The sequence below is a fragment of the Phallusia mammillata genome, chromosome 4 (assembly GCF_965637545.1).
Source record: "Phallusia mammillata chromosome 4, kaPhaMamm4.hap1.1, whole genome shotgun sequence".
In the NCBI taxonomy this organism is placed as follows: domain Eukaryota; kingdom Metazoa; phylum Chordata; class Ascidiacea; order Phlebobranchia; family Ascidiidae; genus Phallusia; species Phallusia mammillata.
The window spans coordinates 27,027,607-27,052,742 of record NC_137255.1 but is presented as its reverse complement, the minus strand read 5'-3'; the positions used below and the strand labels follow the sequence as shown (position 1 = coordinate 27,052,742).

The following is a 25,136-nucleotide window of genomic DNA, read 5'->3' as shown; positions in this document are numbered from 1 at the left end:
TTGTTAATTAAAAGTTTGTATTTTCGTATATCGCAGCCAAACACAACGCAAAAAAGACAAAAGTTGTACACACATAAAAACGCCTTTACGACCTTTACAAAATCCATTCACAAATTTGATGCTGTGCAGAATAAAAAATGGGAATTCCCCGCTCGACTGCAAATCTGGGAAACTCCCTGATTGGAACAAGTAAAAAATACAAAAAAGGTTGTAAAAAAGCTACGTTGACGTCATTAAGGGGAAATAATTTGATTTTTTTTGTAGTTGAATTTCGACAATAGGATTTTAAAAAGTTTATCATGAAAATAGTGTATCTGTATATCAGATGCATTTTGTCATTTGTCGGGATACTTGGACAACATTCAATCTTATTTACATGAAACGGTGGTAGAAGAACTCAGAATAGTCAGTCGGCTTTAAGCCATATTACCTCAATAATATGAAGAAACGTAAAGTCAAACCTACAAGAAAAGTGAAAAATGTCTGCTCGATAATAACATGAAATAATATCACAAAACACACCAGCGATAAATTAAATACAAATTCGCAACAGAAACAACAAACAAACTGTACCAGTATTTCGGTAACTGTCATATGAACGGCAGTATCACAACATAATAAAAACATTTTGATTGACAACAACAACAAAAAGGAGACCTCCGAAAATCAAATACATAAGAGTGAAATCATGTTTTCAGGTCATGACCTTGACCTCTGGTATTTGACCTTTGTTCTCAACGTCTCACCACCATTACACAAAAACATTTGAACTGCACGTCGCTATTGAACGATTGTCGCGTCAGACCGCGTCATGAATGGAAGTCACGTGATGAATTTGCTCACGTGGTCATGTTGCCGTCATCGTGGTTTGAAGGTTTGCGGAGAAGAGGAAAGTCCCTGTTCCGGTCGTATCTGGACTGAAGATCGTCGGCCGGAAGTCCAGAGTCGCGAGACGCCGAGATGAGGCTCGTCACTTCCGTCACCTGGGACGCGCAAGCAATGCGGTTGTCATAGTAACGGGAGTGGTCGTCACGTGAAGATGCGGGGTTTCTTCTTGGGGCGGATGCAAAGGATCGCTCGGATGCGGCTGTGGATGCGTTCCAAGGAGCGATGGAGGAATAATCGGGAGGAGGAACTGAGGAAATGATGCTGTTCACATCACTAAAGAAACACAAGAACAAATTGTTATTTCTATGATTCTACCAATGATAATTTGAATATATTCAAAGGATGTTACATTAACTTTGTAGTGCAGACTGATTTGCTTTTTGCCCATATTCTGTAAATAGTTTTAATGATTAAATTTCGTGACCTTGTAGTCAGACTTTGTGGTTTTAATCGAGTTGTCGAAAACGTTTTCATGGCAATTTCGAAATGTAGCGAATCCTATTTAACGTCAACCCTTCCCACAAAACACGTATTTGCGGTTCAACAAGCGATATATAAAACGCAAAACCGCATCTAAATTCCAGCAATTATGTCTCTCCCTTGCTGTAATAATCATAAGGTATGAAGGTGTGGACTCAAACGTCAAGGGCTCGAAAAATATCAATTTTAATAAAGGTTTAGAGGAAGATACGAACCTTGCCATGTGTATTTGATCCATGTTGATCACGGAGTCGTCTGAGTTAGCCCATGTGCTCATTTTCACCAGGATTTCCTGCAATACACGATAGTATTAGTTTATTGCTTGGTAGACCGGTTTGATTCTGTATAACTCCTTTAATAGGTTTGGCGTACTATGATTTATCGATAACTATGCTGTGATCGCTGGTCTGCATCGACGCTTAAGATCTGATCCCAGTATGAATATATTCATCTTAGTTTATTGAATATGACAACAAACCGCATTGTTTACATGGGACGTAGCAACAAAATTTTAATTTCTTCTAATAATTTGGCCTCTGTGTCAATGATCTTGAACGTGTTCTCACCTTGAATGAAGGTCGTTGTGAAGGTTGGGCGAGCCAGCATTCATGCATAAGTGAGTAAACCTTTGCTGGACATTGATCGGGACAAGTTAGAAGTTGACGTCGAGAAATTATCTCAAGAACCTGAAAACACCAGTCTTTTTACTCAAAGTCTTTGCAAGTTATCCACTGGTTGAAAAGATGTAGTTTAAATCTTCGACAAAATGTAGTCAATAAAGCTCAAAGTTATACAGTGGAAAAAAACTTGAGTGACAACTTAGCGCTGTTGAATTTGAAAATTTCAGTTACCTCTCTGTTGTTGTATCCACAGTAGGGCTGTGAGGCATAGCTGTACATCTCCCACAACAGAACACCGAATGAATACACATCGCATTTGTCGAGGAATTGCCAAGCGCGCACAGACTCAGGAGACATCCACCTTGAAAACAGCAAACTTGTTAAGCAACGATCCATGTTTCATACTGCCTGTGCGATTACACACAAAAATAGACGAACTAAAAATCATCATATTGTCAGGCAACAACAAAGGAATGTTCATTCTTAAAAAACATTCTAAAAGTTTGACGAAATAATATTAAGTTACTTTTATGAAGTCTTAAATTCCTAACTCAACATACAGTAAACTGTCTGCTTTTTAACTAACTGCATTAGGTTATCACCTGATTGGGAAGCATACTGCATTTGCGGCAGGTTTGTAGTAATTTGAGGCATACGCGTCCCGTGTGATTCCATGCAAGTTAATCTTCACTGTGTGATCAGAACACAGAGACACATTACGTGCTGCGACATCCCGGTGACAGAATCCATGACTGGAGAGATACTCGAGACCAGAAACGACCTGTAAACAAGTAAGAGACTTGATACAAGAATCCTATGCCTTGTTGATGTGATATTTTTCTATAATTGTAACAAGTGAACACCATTCTGTGTGTGTACTCTGCAGAGACAATCGCTTGATGTTATATATAGGTTGAGAATGAGACTATACTGGTTTAATAAAAGCTTTTAGTACATAATATGCACTTATTAGGCGTCATGTTATTTAAATCTGTGTTTAGTTTATGAATGCTATGAAAGTAGTTATTGCCAATCTTCAATTTTTCCTACCTGGGCAGCAATGTCGGCCAAATCAAATTGTGGAACAACTACCATTGTTGCTGTGCTTGTGATGTCACAATTAGGAGAACGCGCCATGAGATGTTGATGAAGGTCTACGACTTCAGGGTTCTCGAATATCAGACACCGAAAGTTGGATTGCAAGGAAACCGCCTAAACAATTTGGGAATTTTAAAATTGATTTGTTTCGTTTTAAAAGCTTCGTTTACTTCATAAAAACAAATTGGCCGCAATGCTTAGCCTTATAGCATTTCATAATTCAAAAGCAAGGTTTAAAAAGGTCATAAACATTTAAGTCAAGGATTAAAGTTCAGCTGATTGATTCACAGCCGATATCCGGCTGGGCTTAACCCCGGAAAATCAAGCGGCTCTAGACGGCGGTTAAAGATCGAAACTCTGGCGGTTTACAGGTCATTGACTCGATGTGATGCGATTATCGTGCGTCGACCGCACGCCACACGTTGTGCAATCTGTGCGTATTAAGCAGATTCGATGCGGCGGGCGCTTTGTAATCCATCAAAAGCTGACAGGCCCACACAAACTTAACGCGACAGCTGTTTGCTGACGCTACGTCACTGTGACGTCAACAGTTCCTGTTGTGGCACCAGGACTTTTATTGTCGTGAAATTATTTTTCTATTCGAAAAAGAATGAGATTTGTGGTTTCTCACCTTGAGGCACATAATGTTGGGATGATGGAGCTCAGACAAAACCTCGATTTCACTCATGAAGTTCTCCAGCATGGTGACGTCATCCAGTGTCTTCACAACGACCTGTGAAAAGCACATCGATAAATTTCGAATTCAAGTGAATACAACTGTTTTGTGTATAAGCAACACCATAAACCAATACAATACGTGCAGTGGAAGGTGTGTGCCTTGTTTCACTAAAAGTCAGCTTGTTTATCCAGTTGAGTGGAGTTCATATTTATAGCAATTATTACGGCAGTTATCTTCAAATCTTAAACCCATTTAATCCAGCGACTGGCAGTCCCATGACTCCGTCCCACCGAGTACAGCACACTGAATTGGAATGCATTCAAATGGACCACGGAAATCAATTAAAACCGCCGTCTTGTCTTTGAGCAACACAATACGGAGTAGTTTAAGCAGTGCATTAAAATGCTGGGACTTAATTTACTGGCAGCCAGCTGATCGATATCTTGCCTAGCGAACAGAGATTGTTGAACGATAACTCGAGATCGTGCGCCGATTCCTGTGTTTTAATAACAGTGGAGGAATTCGCGCAGAGGTCCCGATATCACCGACAGGCTAACGGGCAGAACGATGCGCACGTTGACATTCTGATACGGTTTGGGTTTTCCAAGCTGATGCTATTTTAGGACTTGCATGGTTAACCACTTTTTACTAAGTCACTTTAACTAACTTTTAATTAAATACACTTGGTATATTTTGTACTTTTAGTTTCATAGGCAGTGTAATTTTAAAAATTCAAGCTAGCTTAAAAATATGTGTAAAAGTTTTTTTTACAATTGTGGAAATAATAATCTTTAAAAAAAGAAATTTCATTGTGCTGTTCATTTGAGTATTTGTTGCTGCCTTGTAGTAAAAGTCAGAAAAATTCGAAAACATATGTGACCTTAAAAAGCGCAAAACACGCGAAGTCACTACCGGAGAGGCAAAACCCGCAAGAATTTTGGCATATTTTTCTCGTCGAAACGAATCGATTTAGCGGGGAATTGGCGCGCTATCGCCTGACCGATTGTGACGTCATAAGGACAAACAAGGTTGAGCGTTCGAAAAATTTTCTGCTGCGCACTTTTGCAGCAAATCAAACAAATATTATGTAACAAAATTTAAAGCACTTGACTTAATTCTTGGTAAACATAAGCGATTGGTTTTCGGGTTGAGAACTTAAGTGATGCAATTTAACAGTTAATATTTGTAACAGTTAACGTACTACAGGGAAAGGTTTCCTCTCTAATTGCAGACTACAAGCAAAAATCGTTGCTCATTACTTTCGCTAATTCATTTCCTGCGGTTTTATCTAGTTAACAAAACCATTGTTAAAATACCACAAACGGTGGATTGATAGCTTGTTTTGTTCGCATTGAAATGTATGGAGATAATGTTAAACAAAACTGGCTTTTGTTATTTCACCGAAATCGTGATTACATCAGATCTTTTTATTCAAATAAAATTCCCATGATAAATGAAGGTAACATGAATTGTGATTTTGCTTCTATACATAGGTTTCCGGATCGTTGGTCGCACACACGAACAAAAACGACTAGTTCGAATAAATACAAGTTCCCGATCACGTTCGTATATCCGCACAGGAAAAACGAATTTCCCGAAAAAACTTTCGTTGTAGGCGACTGAGAACTTTGAAATATCGCAAAAGGTGAATTCAAGTCTCATTTTACAGATATAGGGGGAGTGGGAGCCATGGTCGATTCCAAAATTACCGATACTGTTGGAATAGTTGGGAGATGCTAAGAACGTATCTGACCTTTTGACAAAGTTGTCGTTCTTATCACTGTTTTCGAGGAATATTTGGACAATCAAAATATTTAATAGTGGAACTTACCGGAAATCCATTAGGAAATCGCGAATCGTTGACAATTTGTCCTTTGTATGCTTTGCCGAACTCGCTACTTCCAATTTCCATCAACAGTTGAATACATGAAGAGCTAACCTCGGGTACTTTAACCTGCAGAAAACATCAAAATTATATGAATACACTGTTGCTGCCAGGCATAACGTATCAACAGAATTTTTAGCTCTTCCGGCAGTTTTTTTATGGTAATATGCCAACGTTTCAGGTGTTATCACACGACCATTGGTGCGCACTGCGTTTTTTCTACCGCCTTTTTTGTGTGTGTTTCGCCGCCCTTTTCGCTTTATAATAACTTGTGTTTGCAATGTATGTCATTACCCTGATGAAGGTGTTTCGTATGGGACATCGAAACGTTGGCATATTATCACAATTATATGCAAATGTTTAGTTCGCACATGTACCTAACTGACAATACAAACATATGTAATCTTATGTAAGCTGTTGCTACTTAAATAATATCTCCCTTATAGAGCTCTTCTGGCTGTTGTAATTTTTTACCGACGTTTCGACTTGTTTTTCAGGTCGTCTTCATCAGGGCAAATGTCGGTGCAAAAATACAATAGCTAGCAGAGCTCTATAAAGTTAACAGGCACTCTTAGGTTGCCACTACAACTTGCTTTTACAAACCTCGCGTTTGATAAGAGTGGTTTGAGCTTTGGCGGGAATCGTTTTTTCGGTGATGTTGGATGGGTGTTTCTGACGTCGACACTTGCAGTAGATGACGCAGCACAAAGCAAGAAGCAGTACTGCACATGCGCTAGGAATGGCGATGAAAATAATCTTTGTTGAGTCATTGTCATCAGAAACTGTGATAAGAACATTTGTTGAACCTCAAACAGTACAAAAATAAGTTGTTGTTTGAATTATTTGCAAGTCGAGACTATAGCATGCACTTGTTCGCAATCAACTATTCAAAATCAAAAACTTTAAATTCGATTTTTTAGGCTTTTTATGCCCAAATGTTTTTTGTTGCTTCAAAATGCAAAGTCAAACGTTGATTTTCTGATGAAATCCTGTTTATGGTGTTTTTTAATACGCCGGTATTTGCTATGTTTTCACTGTGTATCGTTTTACTGATCCACAACATACCACAAGGTTTCACGACGCAATTTTCCTTATCAGTTCGCTCCTCGTTCACAAAACACCAGGGCAAGTCATTTTTAGTTTCCGATGATCGACAAAAGTTGTGACCTCCGAGCAATTCCGGACGCTAAAGGAAGAAAATAACAAGTTGAAAAACGAGGGGATTTAAGACCGAGAGGTAAATTGCACTCTGCCGGATTATGGGCTTCAATTCCGGGTGAAATGTTACTCGCTGGCCCGGAAACGAGCTGAAAGAAATCCTTTGTGCAAGTGACGTTGGAAGCACCTAGCTTTGATCGTATAACGTGCCAATGGTTGGTAAATTTGGTACAGTGTGAGATAGTTATATGTTTCATTCTAAATGTCCCGTGGTTAAAAGGAAAATGGTCGTGATTTGACCGTCAATTGTCCTTACCTATTTAAGCATTTTAGACCACTGCGAAACAAAGCTATTGGCCACTAGAAAGTCTATCAATGGAATGACCAATAGGCATATCAGATTGTTTACCATTTTTTTGTATTAGCAAATCGCTTTTTACTTTCCACCAGAACAAGTTTTGTAACAATGTTCAACCCACCTTGGCTCCCATTTGAAGTGGCCAGGATTTGCAAGTTTTTCCTGATATAGTAACACTGACAGCTCCTCCGTTTTTATCACAACCTTCATCCTGATCTTTGGATGTTGCGGAGGAAGTAAGTCCGATCCTGACGCAGGTTTCATCATCCTTATACGAGGATAGAAGAGAGCAGTTCGCAGTGTCAAAGAGCTCCTTTAAAAAAAGAGGAATAAAATAAGTTTGAAAACAAACAACTGGTTAAAAATTAGAACATTGAGTGTTTTCCTAGATCCTAGGTAGTTAACTATATTAGTTATTTTCCATTGATTAATATTAGTCATTCTGTGTTCTTTTGGTCTTAGACTTGTTATGAGTCTTTCCGCATTGTTTCTCACCGCAATGTTATCCTCACCTGTGTATAATCCCTCAAAGTTTGTTGCACAACAAAAGCTAATCTTAGCGTGTAATCAATCCAAACCCTGCCCAAGTTAAATATTTACAACAAGCTATTGACAATTTCGGTTAGCACACCTGTGCTGCTCATACTTAAAAAGCCACCAGTCTTCCAACAAGGATCAATGAAAGTACATCATACATATCCAGGTGCATGTCGACCGTCTTTTACGGTTCATACTTTGAAGATATAAACAGTCCGTTTATAATACTCACCCTGACAAACTCGTTATCTCGGTCAAACTCTCGCCGGCAGGTGTCACTCTTTAGAATTTCACAATCCTCGCGGCACAGGCGAGCCCCACTACGAGAAACTCCTTCCTCGGACTTTTGACAAGTGGGAAAGGCGAAATGACAGAAGGCGGGAAGCAAGTAGCGTCGGCATTGCTGGCTTACCATTGGTTGAGCTGCAATCACGTGATAAGTTGTATTAATAATAGACCTTTCTCAAAATCGCTAGATAATTTTAATACAAGGCCCTAGTTTTTATCAAACACTTTCAGATTTTAAACTTACTCAATTTTCTGAGAGCTGAGGTAATCTCCCTGTTCATATCTTTTTGAGTCCCGAATGCGTGCACGTAAACATCGACTCCTTTCAGGAAATCGTCGCACACAAATCCCTTGTACTTCTCACATTTCCCAGATGGAAAGAAAGACGATCTGCAAGGAAATACAACAACATAATTATTGACTTATGTTCATCATGTTCCAAGAAAAACTAAACATGAAAGCGTATTTGTTGTGTGCTATAGTAACATGAAATTTATATTTTTGCTGAAATCGGAGGTTGACTTTAAAATAATCTAAATATTTAAACATTTATCTATAAAATCATAAAATTTCTCGGAATTTTTTTTATGATTTTGGGTCGCACAGGAAATTGATGAAACCAACATTTATTTCATCGAAATTTGATAAGATTTATCATTAAAAAAACTTACAATGGTGGATTTCCATCTTCGATGTCGAACTTTGGGGGTCGCGCTGCACACAAAAAAAAACAAATAGGATTAATGACGTCATGCAGTTGACGTCACGCCCCACCCTCAATCCGGGCGCCAACAAATCGCGTGTGGCAGGAAAAAACAAAAGAGGGATTATTGCGCAACAAAGAAACGCTCTGCAAAGCACTTAATGCTGTCGCGCTAGTTAATTGTTTGTTCTTGTTTATTTAGAACGCCGACCGCGCGCATATTTCCCGCGCGAATGTTGGGGAGTAAGTAGATTAGGGCTTCTAGGCTATAAGCAGCTGCCTACTGCGAAAATATCTCTGTATTAACTCGCAAGGAATTACAGCAATAGAAACCCAAGCGCGATACGATTTACATACAAATATGACGTCACGATCAGTAAGTTCTAAAATCCAACATTGTGGGAAAATTCGTCCAGCGCAAAGTGTCGCTTGTTGTTGCTAATTTGTGTTGTTTTAATGTGGTTAGAGCGATTTCACCCCCTCAGCAACCCACCCACGTTTAGCGAGGTATCGGGTTCAAAACGGGAGTTATTCCTCTCAACATGTGGTTCTGCCCTACAAATCACCCAGGGGGTATAATGTAGCACAAACACTTGAGCTTCGAAAACGCGGCGCTGCTCTGACCGCAAACGTACGTTAATCGTGGCATCGATTGCAGGTCGCTCCAGTGCGTTGCTTATTGCGTGCTGAGCACTGCAAAAATATCCTATCTCCAAGTATCTAGAGATCGGCATTTCCTTTCGAAGTTAGCGGCACTTCATTGCCACGAAACGCCGCCGTTATTTTCAAATGCAACCTGATCTCTTGAACTTGAAGCGCATCGCGTGTAGTTGTCGCGTGCAGCGTGTAGCGACAACTTGATACCATAATTTGCGCACCTAGTTTTCTTATTGCGGTTTAGGGGTGCGGCGCTAAGGCCTTGATGGTATTTTAATTGTTTGGCGATACACAAATTGGTAGGGGCGCCATGTGTATTTGATTGACGTTTTAGAGTCTACTTCAATGCCCCCAACCTCAATAAATGAATGGGAAATAGAATGAATAGGAAGATTCGACTTACCGAACTGCACGTTGAGATAAGCCTGTGTCTGAACTCTTCTCCATGAGTTGGACGCTTCACATCGGTACTTTCCCGCATCTACAGTGAAAACACCAGAGATTTTCAGACGAGATCCCCATGGTCGGGTTGTGATGCTGATTCTTGTCTCTTCAGAATTAATCACTCGGTTGTCTTTGTACCTGAATTAAAACACACAACACATTAATTTGAAGTTTTGGGTGAAATAATATTTGTTGCAATTCTATTTTCAGAAGTGTCAATGGACCGTGTTAGGCAATTGATTGTTTTGTTGCATTAGAAGAATCTATACACAATTTCGACTTGGTGAATACTAAAAGTGTTTTTCTAGATATTCATGTTTTCATGCCCATTAACCAAGGTCGCTTCTATTAATAGGTTGACATTCCACTGTACCAAAAACCTTACGTAAAGTGGTAAAAATATTCACATAGGGCAAATGAGAAGGGTTGTCAAGCGAAATTACAGAACGCAGGTTGGGATTTAAGGCTAAAAAATGTGTTCCGGGCATTAGGCAGGAAGCCTGCGAAGGTCCAGCCATCATATCAAGGGTCACTGATGCTGCTGACTGCCCATGATCCCTCACTGCGAGAAAAGCTCTTTCAAGTTCCCGTAAGATGAAGATAAATGCACCCGGGTCTTGAGCTTCCGATGGATTCGGAATCTTCAAAGACTCACGCCGCATTTTGGGAAGCGTTTCAACAGGCTTTGTCGGTTTGGGGCCAACGTCACGGTTTGGGATAAGGCGAAGTGTTTGGCCACAAGTGCTTTAGGAAATTCACGTTTTTAACCAAAGTACTTTGCAACAGGAAAACCTCGTTTTCTAATGACACTTGCGCTTGTTCAGAAACACGTTTTACGAAGTTTTGAATGTTACCTATATGTCACAAGTATTATTAGTGTACAGTACACGAATTTTTTATGATTCTTGCAAAAACAAAATAACCCAAATAAATGGATAATACGGCATACAACGTTTTGAGATGTTTCGTTAAATTAGTGTTAACGACTTGATATTTTGCCGAATTTTCAAACCATCTAAAAGTGTTTCAGCAACAGATTTAGGTCAATTCTTATGCGTAATTTCATCCACTGCTGACGTGCAGAGAAATTCATAGTGAGTTTATTTCGCAACAAACGCAAATCGGCATAAAAGCGGCTTAATTTAGACAAAACAACAAATAATTGCGATTTGCTTGTGTTCTGGACCACAATAAGATGGATTAAACCGGCGAATTACATTAAGATTAATTAAACTCGCCCATCACATGTCAAACATGCGGATTGAATTTAATATAGTTATGTAATTCAGCTGTAAAATTTACTACAACTTGTCAAATTAACCCACAACATAAAATTCTCATTACAAATTGCATAAATTGTTCGGTGTAACTCGTGCAGAACGATATATACACGAATCTTAGTCAAAAATAAATAAAACAAAAATTACAAAATATAGTTTGTTTTCAGAAAGCGCACAGTTCACACAGCGTAAATCAACACTGCTAGAGCTACTGGGCCAAAATATTTCAAAAACGATTTCATTAAACTCAAATGGCAGAAAAAAATGTCGTTGACTTTGACAAATTTGCGTAATATTCCGGGACCACCAAAGGATTGTTGTCCAAAGGTAATGGGCCACAAAGTGCCAGAGCAATAACACAAGGAGTGCAGATGGGTTAATTTGTGATAACTTCTGAAGCAAAAAACAGCGAATAATTTTCTCCGAGAACCGAAGGTTACGAAGGCCAAGCGCCGGTTCAATCAAATCCTTCCGCTTGCGAGAAGATTAATCGAATTTTGCTTCCAGCTTTTGAACTCCGGTTTTGAGCCGAAAGAGTTTGCGATGCTTTAATCGGATCAGCGGAGGCCAACCGTACGGCGCGCGCGAACGTAAATATTAATCCGGCTTAAATTCACGGACCGTTTGCCCTCAAATACTGGGAGTAGCCACGGAAAAGTTTAAAATTTACAGTTTGGCAAATATTTATCATTGGTTTTGCGAATTTTAGGGTCAAAAGTGTAAAAGGTGTGTTGTCAAAACACAAAAAGTTTCAAACTTGGACCAGATCACCAACAATAACAGCTTAAATTAAATATACTAAATGTGTTCAAGGACCCCATGTTCTGTTTAATATATGGCGAGCCACCAGCTTGAGCTTAAAATATTCCTAAATCTGACTTTGCAAAAGCAATTTACATCAAACAATTTGCCGCACAACGACTTACAACCTGAATTATTAGGCTAAGCGGCTTTTGGCTGATAAAAATTGGGATGTGGCTGAGAAAAATCGGGATAATCTTACGACTGCATTGGGATTATTTGCGCTAATTTTTTCAGGCAATTTTGGACTTCTTGCTTACCATGTGTATGTGATCTTGTGTTTTTCACTGCCTTCTACTTTGCACTTGAATGAAACTCGTTCCCCGGAGTTTGCACTCTGATTTTTCATCTCACTGGTTAATCGAAGGTAGACTTGTTTGCCTGCAAAGATTAAAACAAAATGTGTTATTACACCAACAGAAGTTCCTAAAAATTACACTTTTTCCATCATAAAGTTTTAAAATTGTGTTTTGTTTGGATTTTGCAAAAAAAAATCTGTATTTGTTTTATTTCGGTAAAATTTTGCCAACGTCATTACGGTTTCTGTGTTACGTCACAAAGGTATCTGGCCACAAGTGGCACGTCATCGCCACTGATAAGGGTTTGTTTGGTCGCGGGCCAGGCGCCACGATTGATGCGACTTAAAATGAGCGCTATCTTATGTACACAGAAAGCGGGTGAGCGAAAGGTATTTTCACAAAGATTAATGATATTTCTATGGCTACTGTTGTCCAGAGAAACTGATAACACCTGACCAAGGCAATTAGAGTCAAATCAAGAAAAGTTAGCACTTGCGAAGTTGCGTTGGTAACACAAATGTTTAAAGTGGATTTGGCGATTTTCCACTTTCAAGCACTTGAAGGAATCCTGACTTATCGTTATTTTAACTCGCTGTGGGTTATCTGACAATTCCTGGAATTCCGTTGGTTTAGCAAAAGTCGTCAGGTCAACACGTCGACTAACATTTCCTGGTGACGAATGGCGACTGACAACGATGAATATATGAATGTTTTTCTTTCTTCTAATCCCTTTTCATTCCAGGAAAATACCCTGGCTTGTTGATAACTAATTCCGACTAATAAGTAAAATAAATAGCCGTGCAAGTTTCAGATTTATGAGGCGTTTTGACACTGAGTTATTTCGAACTGGCGCTGTGATAAGTGGATTCAAAGAAAACTAGCAAACCCTCAAAAATAAACTGAGGTTTTCTGTGACATAACCATCTTAGGAATGCCACGTTTAAATTTTCAACTGGTGAAAGCTTCGGGCCACTGACAGTGTGGTGCCTTATCAGGAGATTTGGGGAAGCAAAAGCGCCGCTGGATCAATGCTAAAGCAACACAACCGGCTAAGCTTGCAAGACCATGAGCATTGAAGTGATGACAGCTAACGGCTGCTGGCATTGGAACTTTAACGTCTTCCACACAGGTGCAATGCCGACGTGAAATTTCGAGATCAAAGGCAAACGGTTGAAGTTCATTTGTCGCCAGTTCTTTGCAAATCGTTGCTAGAAGGTTAAGATGGTCACGCGCAAAACTGTGCAGTGATGTCATCCTTAATTTTACCCCGAAAACGCGATAGGAGACTTGTGCCTCAAAAACTTGATGGGGTTTGAACCGATGACCTCGTAAAGTTGAGACAGACATCTTCAAAACACATTTGCCTTTCTCCACTGCCAGTGTTTGTCATTCACACCCGCAGTAAATTCCCTTGTAATACAAACGCCATTGTCTTAAGCTGATGAAACATTACTCCTATCTTCCGGTACAAAGTCGGTCCATTGTGACGTCGATGAGTGAGAAACAGGTGCGTGACGTCGTGCGTGACGTCGTGCGTGACGTCAGTGGCAATTGATCTGACGTGTTGTGTTGTTGGTTTGCACGGGGGCATTGGTTTGCGTATTGCTTATTGGATCAACATGGGCGGGCTGCTTTGGGGTAACAAGCTTCTTTGTTCCCCGCTACAATGCAAAATGACTGCAGTGCCAAGTAAGGATTAAGTGATTAGCTTTGATGCAGAAACAATTGGTTCTGTCTGTTGTTTAAATGTTAATTACATTTCTGAGGCCGTTTGGGATTTGAATTTGCTTTCGTTTGGGTTCCAACCGGTAGAAAATGGTGTCCTCAAAGCTATTTTCAGAATATGATCTATACATTGCCTGAAATTCCTTCCATAAGAACAGCAAACGTTCAATGCCTCAGATAGATTTTCTAGTTGTTGAGTCAAAAATACCAAATGTAAAGCATTTCCCCTTTGAATTTCATGACCAAGAACCAGGAATATGAATGCTCTTCTTGACAAACTGACATGCGGCAAATTGAGAATCATTTTTCCTGCGCATTCCAAATAACATTGCCCCACCCTTTTTAATACAAGTTCCACGACTCTTCTTCACTCACGCAATTCCCCTAAACCTTCTGGACGACAACTTTATGACGTTAACATTTGCTCAGATAAGGAACCAGAACGAACCGGATACACACTACATTGAATACAAGCAAGACATGCGCTGTGGGGTCCCAACGTGGGTTATTTCGTCCCCTAAAAAGAACCGACTCAAAAACGGTTCCAAAAGCACAATGTGTGTCTCCACAGCAACGCAGCAACAATCATGTTGAGAAATTTGTGTGGCGCATTGATCCCCCTGTCATCGCGCCACGAAAGCAAATAGAGGCGCCGCGGGTGAATGGCTGGCAATAGCGCGGCCCCACACGACAGAGGGCCAGTGGCCGATGTTGAGAACTTGTTGACGGGTTTTATATGTCGTGGTTACCATGGTAACGTTTCCGTAGCCTAAAAAAATTACGTGTCGTCTTAGGGGCATGAAAATGCGGCAACATATTATTAGAATGGTTTCATGCGTTTCACGACCCCATAATCACCAGAAATGTAGAATTTTGTCGCAATTCTTTAATGAACGCAGTGTATACTTTTAGTTCATTGAGTTGGTTTCTTTTTTGACGCTCTAAACTCGTACTTTATTTATCTGCTTTAAATCCAATAAGCAAGGCAGCAAGGTTTTTTTTACGACTATTGAATTTTAAGGATGATCTCGTTGAGAGCTAATATCCTGAAGAGAGGCGGAAAAAAGCGTCGCCCAGAAAACCACCAGTTGTCAAACAATCGAGCAATACAAAGCCGAAATGGAATCACCAAGCAACGCAAAGAATCCGCCGCTACAGTAAGGAAATTAAATTAAGGTTAATATGTTTCCACGAGAGATTAATGCACTGGACCGTTTGCTCGTGCAAAGAATATGTTAAAATTCTTCGCCTTCGCGTTGAGTTTACCCCCTCCAGTGAAGGGTGATGGGTGAAGAGGGGTTCGTGCGAACGTTGGAGTCAACAGGCCCCGCCACCAACTGTTCTTAAGAAAACCTTAGGGAAAATTGCGCAAACTTGCATATTGATAAATGAAAATAAATCTATTGCAGCTTTCGCAAGTCGTGTGGAAAAAACACTGTTCTTCATGGTAGTGCGCTGTAATATAAGCTGAAGGTATTTTACACTTCCTGGGGATAAAACAGCTGTCGTCGCGTGTTGAAGATACGTGATAATAACTTATCCATCAATTCTCTAACTTTAATATTGGGCTTCTGGGTGGTTCTCAAAACAGAATGATTTGGCGATTTGATGTTTTTTCAGGTGATATCGGACTGCTCTTTGTTTTGATTCCAGCGTGATGTCACTTAGTTATTTGCGTTGGAGGAATTGTGAATTACTATATTGGCGTGGTTTATGCGATTCAATTTTTAACCCACGAAACTTTTCACAAAGTTATTTGGTGTTGTAAATTGAGATCACAGCAACTGTAAAGTTTAAAACGTGTATGTTATTGACTTCACAAGAATCCAACGGGAAATCACGTTTTAAACCGTAGGTGACCCCGTGCGTCATAAATCTGCTGAAAAACACTCGAACATCAAGAAGCCTCTTCCCTCCCTCCCCTCATCATTGAAAGAACTAGTGGATATTTCGAAAGCTCAAAAAGTCATAACAGGGGCTTCCTGTTTCAAGTCGGCGTCTTTGAGTCCGCGAGACCACGGCGTGGTCGAGTGGCGTTTAAAAGTGCGTCAGCTGTTACCGCTGGAACCAATTGTCCTGCGTCGCTAATTGGTTGTTTTATCGTCACGTGATGTTTAATCGTTGTCACGATTTCGCTGTGAACCTTTTAATTTTGTGAAATAGCGATTGTTTTGACGCTGATAGTTTAATGTGGACTCTGGTATGCGCTGGCTTCAACGTATGCGAATGTCGCAATGTCGCTGCCTGGTTTAATTGCCTGGGAACCTATCTGATTAATAATTAGTGCCTCTTATGACGCAATAATCGCGAGTTGATTATGGAATAACTTGTTTGTTTGACATTGTTTAGGAGATATTAAAGTCGTTTGTACCATAAAAACACATGTAATGATAATCCTAATGAAATGCTTATGAAAACAACTTTTCATATCATAAATGTTGTTGCAACATGTAAAATACCCAACAACTTATTTATAGTCTTATTTGTATCTTGTCGGTTGTGTTGTGTGGTAAATTTTCGCGACATATGTAAGTACGTATGTTCTAACTTGGAATTTGTCATGTATGTTTGGTGGACCAGTTGGAGTTTGATAATCCATCTGTGTAGTAAAGCAATTTCCCTGACCTGTACAGGATGTTTGCACGGTCTTGTAAAGCAACATTGGAACACGTGCGAGCGCAAAGCGAACAGGAAATTAACAAGATTCCATCAGCAAAACACGATTCTTACCTGACGATCTTGAACCACCCTTACTGTCGCTTGAAAGTCTGCAAGAACAAAAACACATGCGTTGAAACTATGATAACAAGCGTTCAAATCAATGCCCTTCTATTGTGGTCAGGCCTTTCAGTATGTGGTTGTTTACAAATGGCGTGCTGGCTATCAAAATAAGCGCAGGTCCTGTTGTGTTTCGCAGTGAAAGACAACAAGTTGAAACGCATCGTCGCTTCGTTGAACGAACACAAAGCCCGCGAGTGTTTTGGTCTCAAAGCAGCCTTGATTAATGACCACGTGATGCAAATACCCCGAATGCAAGTTCCAGCTTTAGCTTTTATTCGATTTTAATTTGTTGGAAGTATTTTGCAACATTGGTCCTCATCTTTTTTTCTCATAAAATATGCTTGTCACAATAATATATTCATTGTTTATTTTCATTTTGCCACCACGAAAGAGTTTTAATAACTAACATAGTTTACCAATCGCTGCTAACTTGAGATAGTAAATTCATGACATAAATTGAAAGTAATGTCACGTTAATTTTATTCAAACTTGCTTTGGTTTACATTTGCTTGAATGATTTAGCAAAAATAGGTGGACAATATATGACCTCAATCAAAAACCCTACTGTACAACTTGCGTGTTTTTTCAAAGTTTTTTAAAGTTATTCAAGAGATTATATATTTTCAAACGACATTCACTTGGTGATGGCATTTAACACAACAGGATACATGTTTTACATCCAAACGTTAAACGTTACGTATTAAGGTGTCGATAAAACAACCACCCCGAATTTCATCATTTTGTGACGAAGGCGTTTCCGAGTACATGTCTATTACAGATGTTCTTTACACTTTGACACGAAAGGGTAATTAAACGCTGATTTTGCAATGTCTTGTTACTTGAAGGCTGGTAAAGTATCACTGATGTGGTAAATGTAAATGTGATTTGAACACTTCGTTTGGTTTCCAAGAATTTCAATCGATTATGTAAGTCGCTTAGCACTTGTTGTGTAAAGAATGTTCAACTCGATTGCGCACTCAAGAGCTTCCCAGAATTTAAACAGCGGTTGCAGATTAAAGTTTTTAAGGCCTAATCAATATTTGTTTGTTTGTTTTCACCCTTAAAACGCAAGGTTTTTCCAGGAATAGTTTTTGCAAAATTTATCAAGACTTTGAAAGTATACCGTTGGGGTCATTGGATTTTCCGCAGCGGACAGCAAAGGAAACTGCCCCACTTAATAACTACTGCATTTACGACTCACTTGACGCAGAACGGAGCGGACAGGAATGCTAAAGACCCGATAATTCCCACTCCGCCGGCCCGGTAAGTTTGCAAATTACCGTGCCTATACCATCCGCTTGCTCGCACGCAAAACTCAATTGCTTGAGCGGGATTGTGGCGATTATCAACACGCCAATTGATGTCAAATGCGTGAATTAAATTCGGGACAGTCAGTGAAACCGAAAATTAGCTTTGCTGCTTTGTGCTGAATCACTTGGTGTCGATATTTGGTGTGTGTTTGTCCGTACCATGAAGATTTTGCCACCCACTCGCATGGTACTCCAATTTTGCGATGCGCCACTTTGTTATTCGTGAGAGAATCCAAGCTCGCAATGGAGATGGGAAAATACTTAAATGTGTTCCAAACATGGTCAGTGGTGCAAATAAGGCCTTAATGACGGTGCACTGTTGTGACAGCAAACTGAAGTAGCCAGTCAATGTAGAAGTGCATGACAGTTATGTTACTTACTTGTTTTGTGTGGACAACGCTGCAAGCTGGATTCCAGGCAAATGAATGAAGGGATTCGAAAGCGACTGACTGTCCCTGCAGCACACTTTGCCTGCAAATAAAAAGTTACACAAACTTAAAACGGGGGATCTATTTCGACCAGCAGATGGTTTATTTGAACAATTATAACCACTAATACATCAGTAAAATGAATTAAAAGCGTACATATACGTCGGATAAAGAGATCTTCATGTCGATAATTATGAATAAAAAATGATTATTAGTTTTGCTGGTGTAAAACAGTTCTCAATTCTCATAAGTTGACCGTGATTGTAGCGTATTGTGTGTTTGACGCAATTCCGCACAAAGGCGATATCCCGACCCACATCTGAGGGAGGAAACGGATAAAAAGGCGGCAGCGCAAAAGACGATTAGCGTTGTAAGTGGAAATTAAACGCCGACCCTGGCTCCTTAAACAAGGGAGTTGACGTTAGCAGGCCGGGCAGCAAGGCAAACACAGACTGCGCGGAAATGGCAATTAGATGTGCCAAATGTCGGTTAGCTTTGAATTAATTGGCACCTGCGGTTCGGTGTTTGACCGCCGATGGGTTTCCTATTTGCAAACTGTGGCGGCAAGTCTCCGAATTGGCGAATTTATGATTACAAGGTGCGCATACATGCGGCGCAAATAAAGTGTTATGTAGTTAACTTTATGAACATAACTGCAGTATGTTTAACTATATTGCAATTATCAAAACTTTATGGCATTAAACATTGAAATATCGAGGTTTAAATCGAATTTTAAAGATACAGCAAACATAAATTATAAAATATTTCTTACCAGACCAAATTACTTTCAAAAACTTGCTTTAATCACAATAATTGCAAAGGACCATATTTCAAAAGAGTACGAAAATCGTAGTTTAAATAAAAAATTGGGGTTTCTAAGGGACCCAAATAGGGTGGCGGCAACTTCGCTGCAACAACCCCCCTGTGTACCCAAGCACATACTTTCCCACGACTCTTACGTCATCAAAGTGAGGTTGAGCACCGCCTTTGGCCCTTGAGTGGTTATTGTCGAGAAAATTTGCGTCCCGTGAGTTTTCACACAATTCAAAACCCGAGCACAAAAGCAAAACACAAGCCCTAAAACCCCAATTAGAACATAAACGACTTTCTAACTTTTTCGAGGGTTTCCTTTTGGTGACAAAGACCCTGTGGACATTCATTGCCAAGTGAGCATGCGTTTTCTACACAAGGTCACTTGCACGTAAGTTAGTTCTTCTGGCAAGCTGATTTTCGCGCAAATGCGTGCAGCTGATGGAATAAAGCATCACCTGTTTGCTGTCAAGAGCCTTCAGTCGCAAAATAGCTCACCCAGTGCATGGAGATATGACATCCACGCATGCGCGGTGACCTGTAAGTCCCAAGGTCAACTGTATTGTAAGCAATTGACGATTTTGCTTATGTTCTCATGGCAGAGGATCTACTTTCTAAACTCACACAACGCATAAAGATCAGTAATTCTGCTCACATATAAGTCCATTTGTTACAAACACTTTGTTTTGCCGATTCCACTTACTATCATGTTTTGGGTTCGCACCCCTTAGGGTCACTTGTCAACCCCCTTTACTATAAACCTCAACACATTAGTCTTCGTTATTTTAGGGTCTTGTTTTGTGTCAAGTGTTTGTTTTTGATGTTTTTGAAGTTTGGCGATGATGCAATCGAAATATAACAGACGTTTGACTCAAGAAGGCAAAAACTATATTATTTGGTTTGAAAACATAAAAATCTATTGTACATAGAACAAGTGATAGGATTCAGTCAGTTCGCAGCGGTCCTATAGAACCGTCTTACGAAATCTTATGAGATCAGCGAACCGGTTAGCATTGCTGGTTACTGTCGATGGACTTTTTGTAACAGAGCCGACTGAAAAATATGACTTTTGTGATTGAACCGGCTGACAACAATTTTGAATCTCACCACTACATAGAACGTAGTTAACAAAACGTTTTGTGTGAAACCACATCACAATACATGATTATACAACAGCTGTCCGTCTAAAATCCGACCACCCACTTTAATCTCGCCTTGTTAACACAAACCGTAGTTGCTTAATCGTGATTAGGAGGGGTTTGGGAGTAAATAAACCGGGGGCAAAACGACTGACGTCTGCGATTAAACGTTGCCAGTGAAATAACGATTTCGGCAGCTGCCAAACAAACCAAGATAAGAAATCTGGTGTGAGATTAGAAAGACCTCGTGTTAAGGAATTTATTATGCTTGAAAATGCGTTTGCAGAAACCAACGGAAAACTATTAAAAATTACACAGAAGTTTTCGTTAATATTGTCTGCTATTGTAGTTTAACTTTGTCATAACTACCGTTGTTTCATTCTGAAACGTAAACATGTTTACGCTTTTAAACGCATTAGCTTATTATTTTGTTTTTATCCGCTTGCAATACAAATGTACGCCTCACGTTTATCACGTTTTATCTTTTTCGTCATTCAGCTGTCATCGCCCAACCGATAGCCCAACCCAATATCTCGCTACCCCGTAAACAAACTCGAAAACTCGATGGTTTTCCTACACACACATGACTGTTTGTGGATTGGTACATCACGATTTAAGTCCGTTTTAATGTAGCCTACAGGTGCGCAAAGATGAAAAATTCACACAGTTTATATGCTGCGTAACGACATTACATCTTATCGTCGAATAAACATTTACCCCCAAAATCAAGGTGTTAAAAAAATGCAGACTCACTTCCTGCAAAAATTCACCCGTTTTATATACGCAAAAACAGTTGAATTATTAGTTCTTATATTAACACCATTGAAAATATGTTTGCTTTGAAAATTTGAACATATTTGCAATAAAATCGGATAGCAGTAGCAGTCGACCGCAGCTAGCTAGCATTCCCTGCCGTGGGCTTGTTGCGGTCATAGATTAGATGGGAAGCACTAGTTGATTTTGGCTAGTGATAGACTGATAGTCTTATCAGAAAACTCTCAGGTTACCATTTGCATATATCGGAGCTAACCGACAATTTCCGAAGCGGTAGTAGAACGTATAGGTGCATAATTATTAATATTTCTATGCTGTTTCAAACTATGTTTCTCTGGTCAAAACTTTGAATATTTAGTTCATGGTAATCCATTTAAATACAATTAAATCAATGTAAATATTTTGAAAAACTGACATTCAAATCTAGCCGTTTTTAAATTATGTTGTAATACCATCCATTACTCAAAGACCTAAACCTACCTAAAAAGATGTACTATCACTGTATTTTCTAACCACGCTACATCATCATAAAACTACTAAGATGTCAGTCTAAGCCATCTTGACATCTAACACCGTTTATCATCAATACAAGTATGAAGTGTAGTAAGTTTTCAAGAATAAACCAGGCCAAAGAAATCACGTTCTAAGTATCTGATTTACGCGTTAAGATCGTCGCGATACGACCAATATATTGCATTGCGGTGCGTATCGCTTTGCAGGATCGGCGCTTCGTTCATTGGAATGCGAGATACCATCTCAATTCGAGTGGCGGACTTCGTAGGTGTTAATACTTTAGCATAGAGTGGGCAGATCGTGCCCTTATTTGGCAACTACTGCGCTGAAGTTGTATATGCTTTCGCCAGACTTGGACGAAAAATAGATGGGAGTTTTTTGTGGGACGTATAAGAATGTTTTCATGCTTTGAAGTTTTGCTGCGCGATTCTGAAGTATTAAAATAACGGAAATGTTATTAACGCAAAAAAGATTTTGCAACTATTGTGATTTACAACTGACAATTAATTTTAATCATGTCCATGTAAGATAAGAAAAATATTTGAAAGACAATTGTATTAAGGAATGAAATGAAAACAGCTTAATAAGCCAAATTGAAATTTACTGCATTCCAATTTTGCTTGTAAACTCCCCCAACATCAATAAAAAGTTCCTCGTAAAAAATTATAGCAAAACGCAAAAACGTGATCTAACACATGTTTTCGCCCCAAACTAAAATTCCAACATGTTTTTGCTGATCTTCCACAAATTTCAACCCCTCTCACCCCTAAATCCGCGCACCCCTTATCCGAACACGGGGAGGAATTAATCACTTCGCACCTTTATCAATCAGCCTTAGCCAGCGCGGCTTTGGCGAGCAGCTAAAAGGAGCATTGTTGTCGGTGGAAAGCTTGTTGCTCTAATTGAAAACCCGACTCTTGTTTTTGCAGAACCACAAGCGTGGTGTCATTCGTCAGCCCCCTTGTCCTGTCCGCTTGTTTCAGGCATTCCTTTGACGTATATCGCGCTGGCGTGTTACTTCAAAGGCTGCTTCGAGACTAAGCTTCGCGGCTAAAGCTTGTTTAGAAAACTCGGGTTTAAGTAAATAGCTCACGCGCTTTTTTGGAGTTCATTATCACCTTGCAATTTTTGATTGATGTGTTTAACACAGCTCAAGTCTTTGTGGTAGAAACACGATTTAAAATCCCAAACACTTGAAGCCCTACCCGTAATTGCACCCCCGGGACATGTACAAACATCTGCGGTAAATCGTCAACAAGTTTGCGGTCGGATCAACCGTCGCGACTCGATGTCGTCGAGACCACAACTTCCTCCCGAGTCAAAACCACTTAAAAAAACATATGTAACTTAACTTACCACATAAGCAGATGAAAAGCAGCATGAGAGTCGGCAAAAACCGCTGTGACGTCATATTTGGCGTCCTAGAAAATCCTTCCCGAAAAAATTCCAACGTTTGTGTAGCTGTAAACTTTATCCCACCAAGCTTCGTTTATCGCTCGTTTTACCAGTTTTTACGACGTTTTCTGATCAATAATGTTTTTAACGTCAACGTTTTACAATCACTGCACTTTTAAAGCTCTGTATGAACAACAAGCACATCCTTAGCTAAGGCAACTCTTTTGAAAGTCTTTATGTCACGAAATGTTAGGGCTTAACAGGCATTTATTACAAATCGTAAAAACATATTTTTTCATCTCCACAACATTGGCCTGATTTTCGCAACAAGCACAGCAATGCAACTTTAGAACAATATGTCCAAAGGTATTTTCAGAACTGCCCATTGAGCAAATAACTCATTTATATCGCTTGAATATGAACTAACACCATCGGTTGTTGCTGTGTTTCCAACCATTACCTTGCCCTTAACAAACTCGGAAATTACGATGTAAATTTTTATAATTTTGAACTTAAGCCTTCAACTAAAGTTTATAATTTGAAACTTAATTCTTCAACTAAAGTTCATGTAATTGTAATCGTTATTACATTACACAATTTAGCTCAAGTTTTATATGCATTGATTCTGTTTTATTCTGTTCCAAGTTTCTTAAATCATCCACCACATACAACTTTACAAATATACAAACTGCTTTGTTGCTACCTGAATGCAGACACTCCTGAACGAAATTAAACTTAGCGCCGAACAGGTCGACGTCGAAATAGCAACTGCTGGTCGATCTGGTGCTTCGATTCGCTTAAGAGCTGCCCGCGCGTTTTACCCCCACCAGACTCGCAAGAAGGTCAACACAGTCTTAGGTCTCGCGCTCTTCGCCATCATCAGCAACATCAACATTATCATTGCCGGCTGCCGAGCGCCGTGCGGGCAATCGCATTGAGCGCCATGAGTCAACATGTACTGATTGCGCTGTACAAACATGCACAGCATTGTCTTCCGTGTCGCGCCACAACTGGACAATGCCGTACCTCGCGTCGTGCTGCGTTTGTTTTGGCAAATTAGTGCCACTTACAAGCTATTAAACGACAGTCGACGTGCGATCTTCTAATGCAGCGGCGAGTTTGGATTATCTTACCTTGCTCGCATTGGATATCAATTCCAAACAGACTGGTTTTAGTTGTTTTTCGCCCCGAAAGCGCCTCCAAGTCGCATAGTGTATTGCTTATCTAAATAGTAGATAATCAAGAAACTCAGTGATCGTTGACATTAACATGCTTACTATTAGAGTGACAGATCCTGGAAGCATTTGTAGTTGCTTGTCTTTAACTATGTAAATTTGGTGATTGTGTATTTATGAACTGAGCTTCTAATCTATCACATATACTTTTGTTGCAACATTTATTGCAAAGCTAATATTGTTTTTTTTTGGCAAATTTTGTTGCACACATTGTACTGCATTGCAAAACATTCCACAACTAATTTCCTTGGAATGGTGTACGTTTAGAGACCCCATGCATATACCTAATACATATATTACCTAATAAATTCGTAACTTTTTACTAAATAGTACAAAATCACGACAACTTTGTTTTAGTAAAAAATCAGCAGCAAGATACATAAAGTAATGCATAATACAAGAATAATTGCTGTGAAAAAAAATAATTGGAAGCTTTTATGGTTTTCCCACTATTCGGCAGTGCATTATGACGCAACAGTGCTTTGTAATCACGTGCGTAAGGGCGTTGCAACTCGCAATTGCATGTGCATTACCTACTTTAGTGTTCGCTAATATTCAAAGTAATCCAGAAATTAGTGAAATTGCAGCCGGAAGTTACACGTCTCCTAGAACATCTTACTAATACATTTCTGTAACGATTATAAAAGGAATTCTTAGAAGACACTGCACTTAAATGTTCACAACAAATATTATTTTGGGCTGAAAAAATGCTAGTATCTTTCGTTAGGAAAATGATTAACAAATGCCACAACCTACCATACATTTACCCTAAGTAACTGTCAGTTTTGTCAAAATGCACTGTGGTTTAAATCATTTTTTTGTTATTTTCTGTTTCTTTTTTTACCATCAAT

At 39.5% G+C, this 25,136-nt stretch overlaps 1 protein-coding gene across 1 annotated transcript; it reads right to left on the bottom strand.

Annotated features, from left to right (window-relative positions):
- Positions 1-23,265, bottom strand: LOC145224324 (inactive tyrosine-protein kinase transmembrane receptor ROR1-like). Its single transcript, XM_080090793.1, has 19 exons — positions 23,012-23,265; positions 18,372-18,462; positions 16,631-16,668; positions 12,137-12,257; positions 9,755-9,933; positions 8,663-8,705; positions 8,236-8,381; positions 7,936-8,126; positions 7,288-7,479; positions 6,716-6,836; positions 6,254-6,432; positions 5,597-5,719; positions 3,718-3,819; positions 3,039-3,200; positions 2,591-2,769; positions 2,220-2,349; positions 1,935-2,054; positions 1,584-1,660; positions 1-1,161 (listed from the first exon to the last, which is right to left on the bottom strand). The coding sequence occupies exons 1-19, from the start codon at positions 23,064-23,066 to the stop codon at positions 840-842; spliced, it is 2,571 nt and encodes an 856-aa protein (XP_079946919.1). The 5' UTR covers positions 23,067-23,265; the 3' UTR covers positions 1-839.
- Between the last annotated feature and the right edge of the window lie 1,871 nt (positions 23,266-25,136).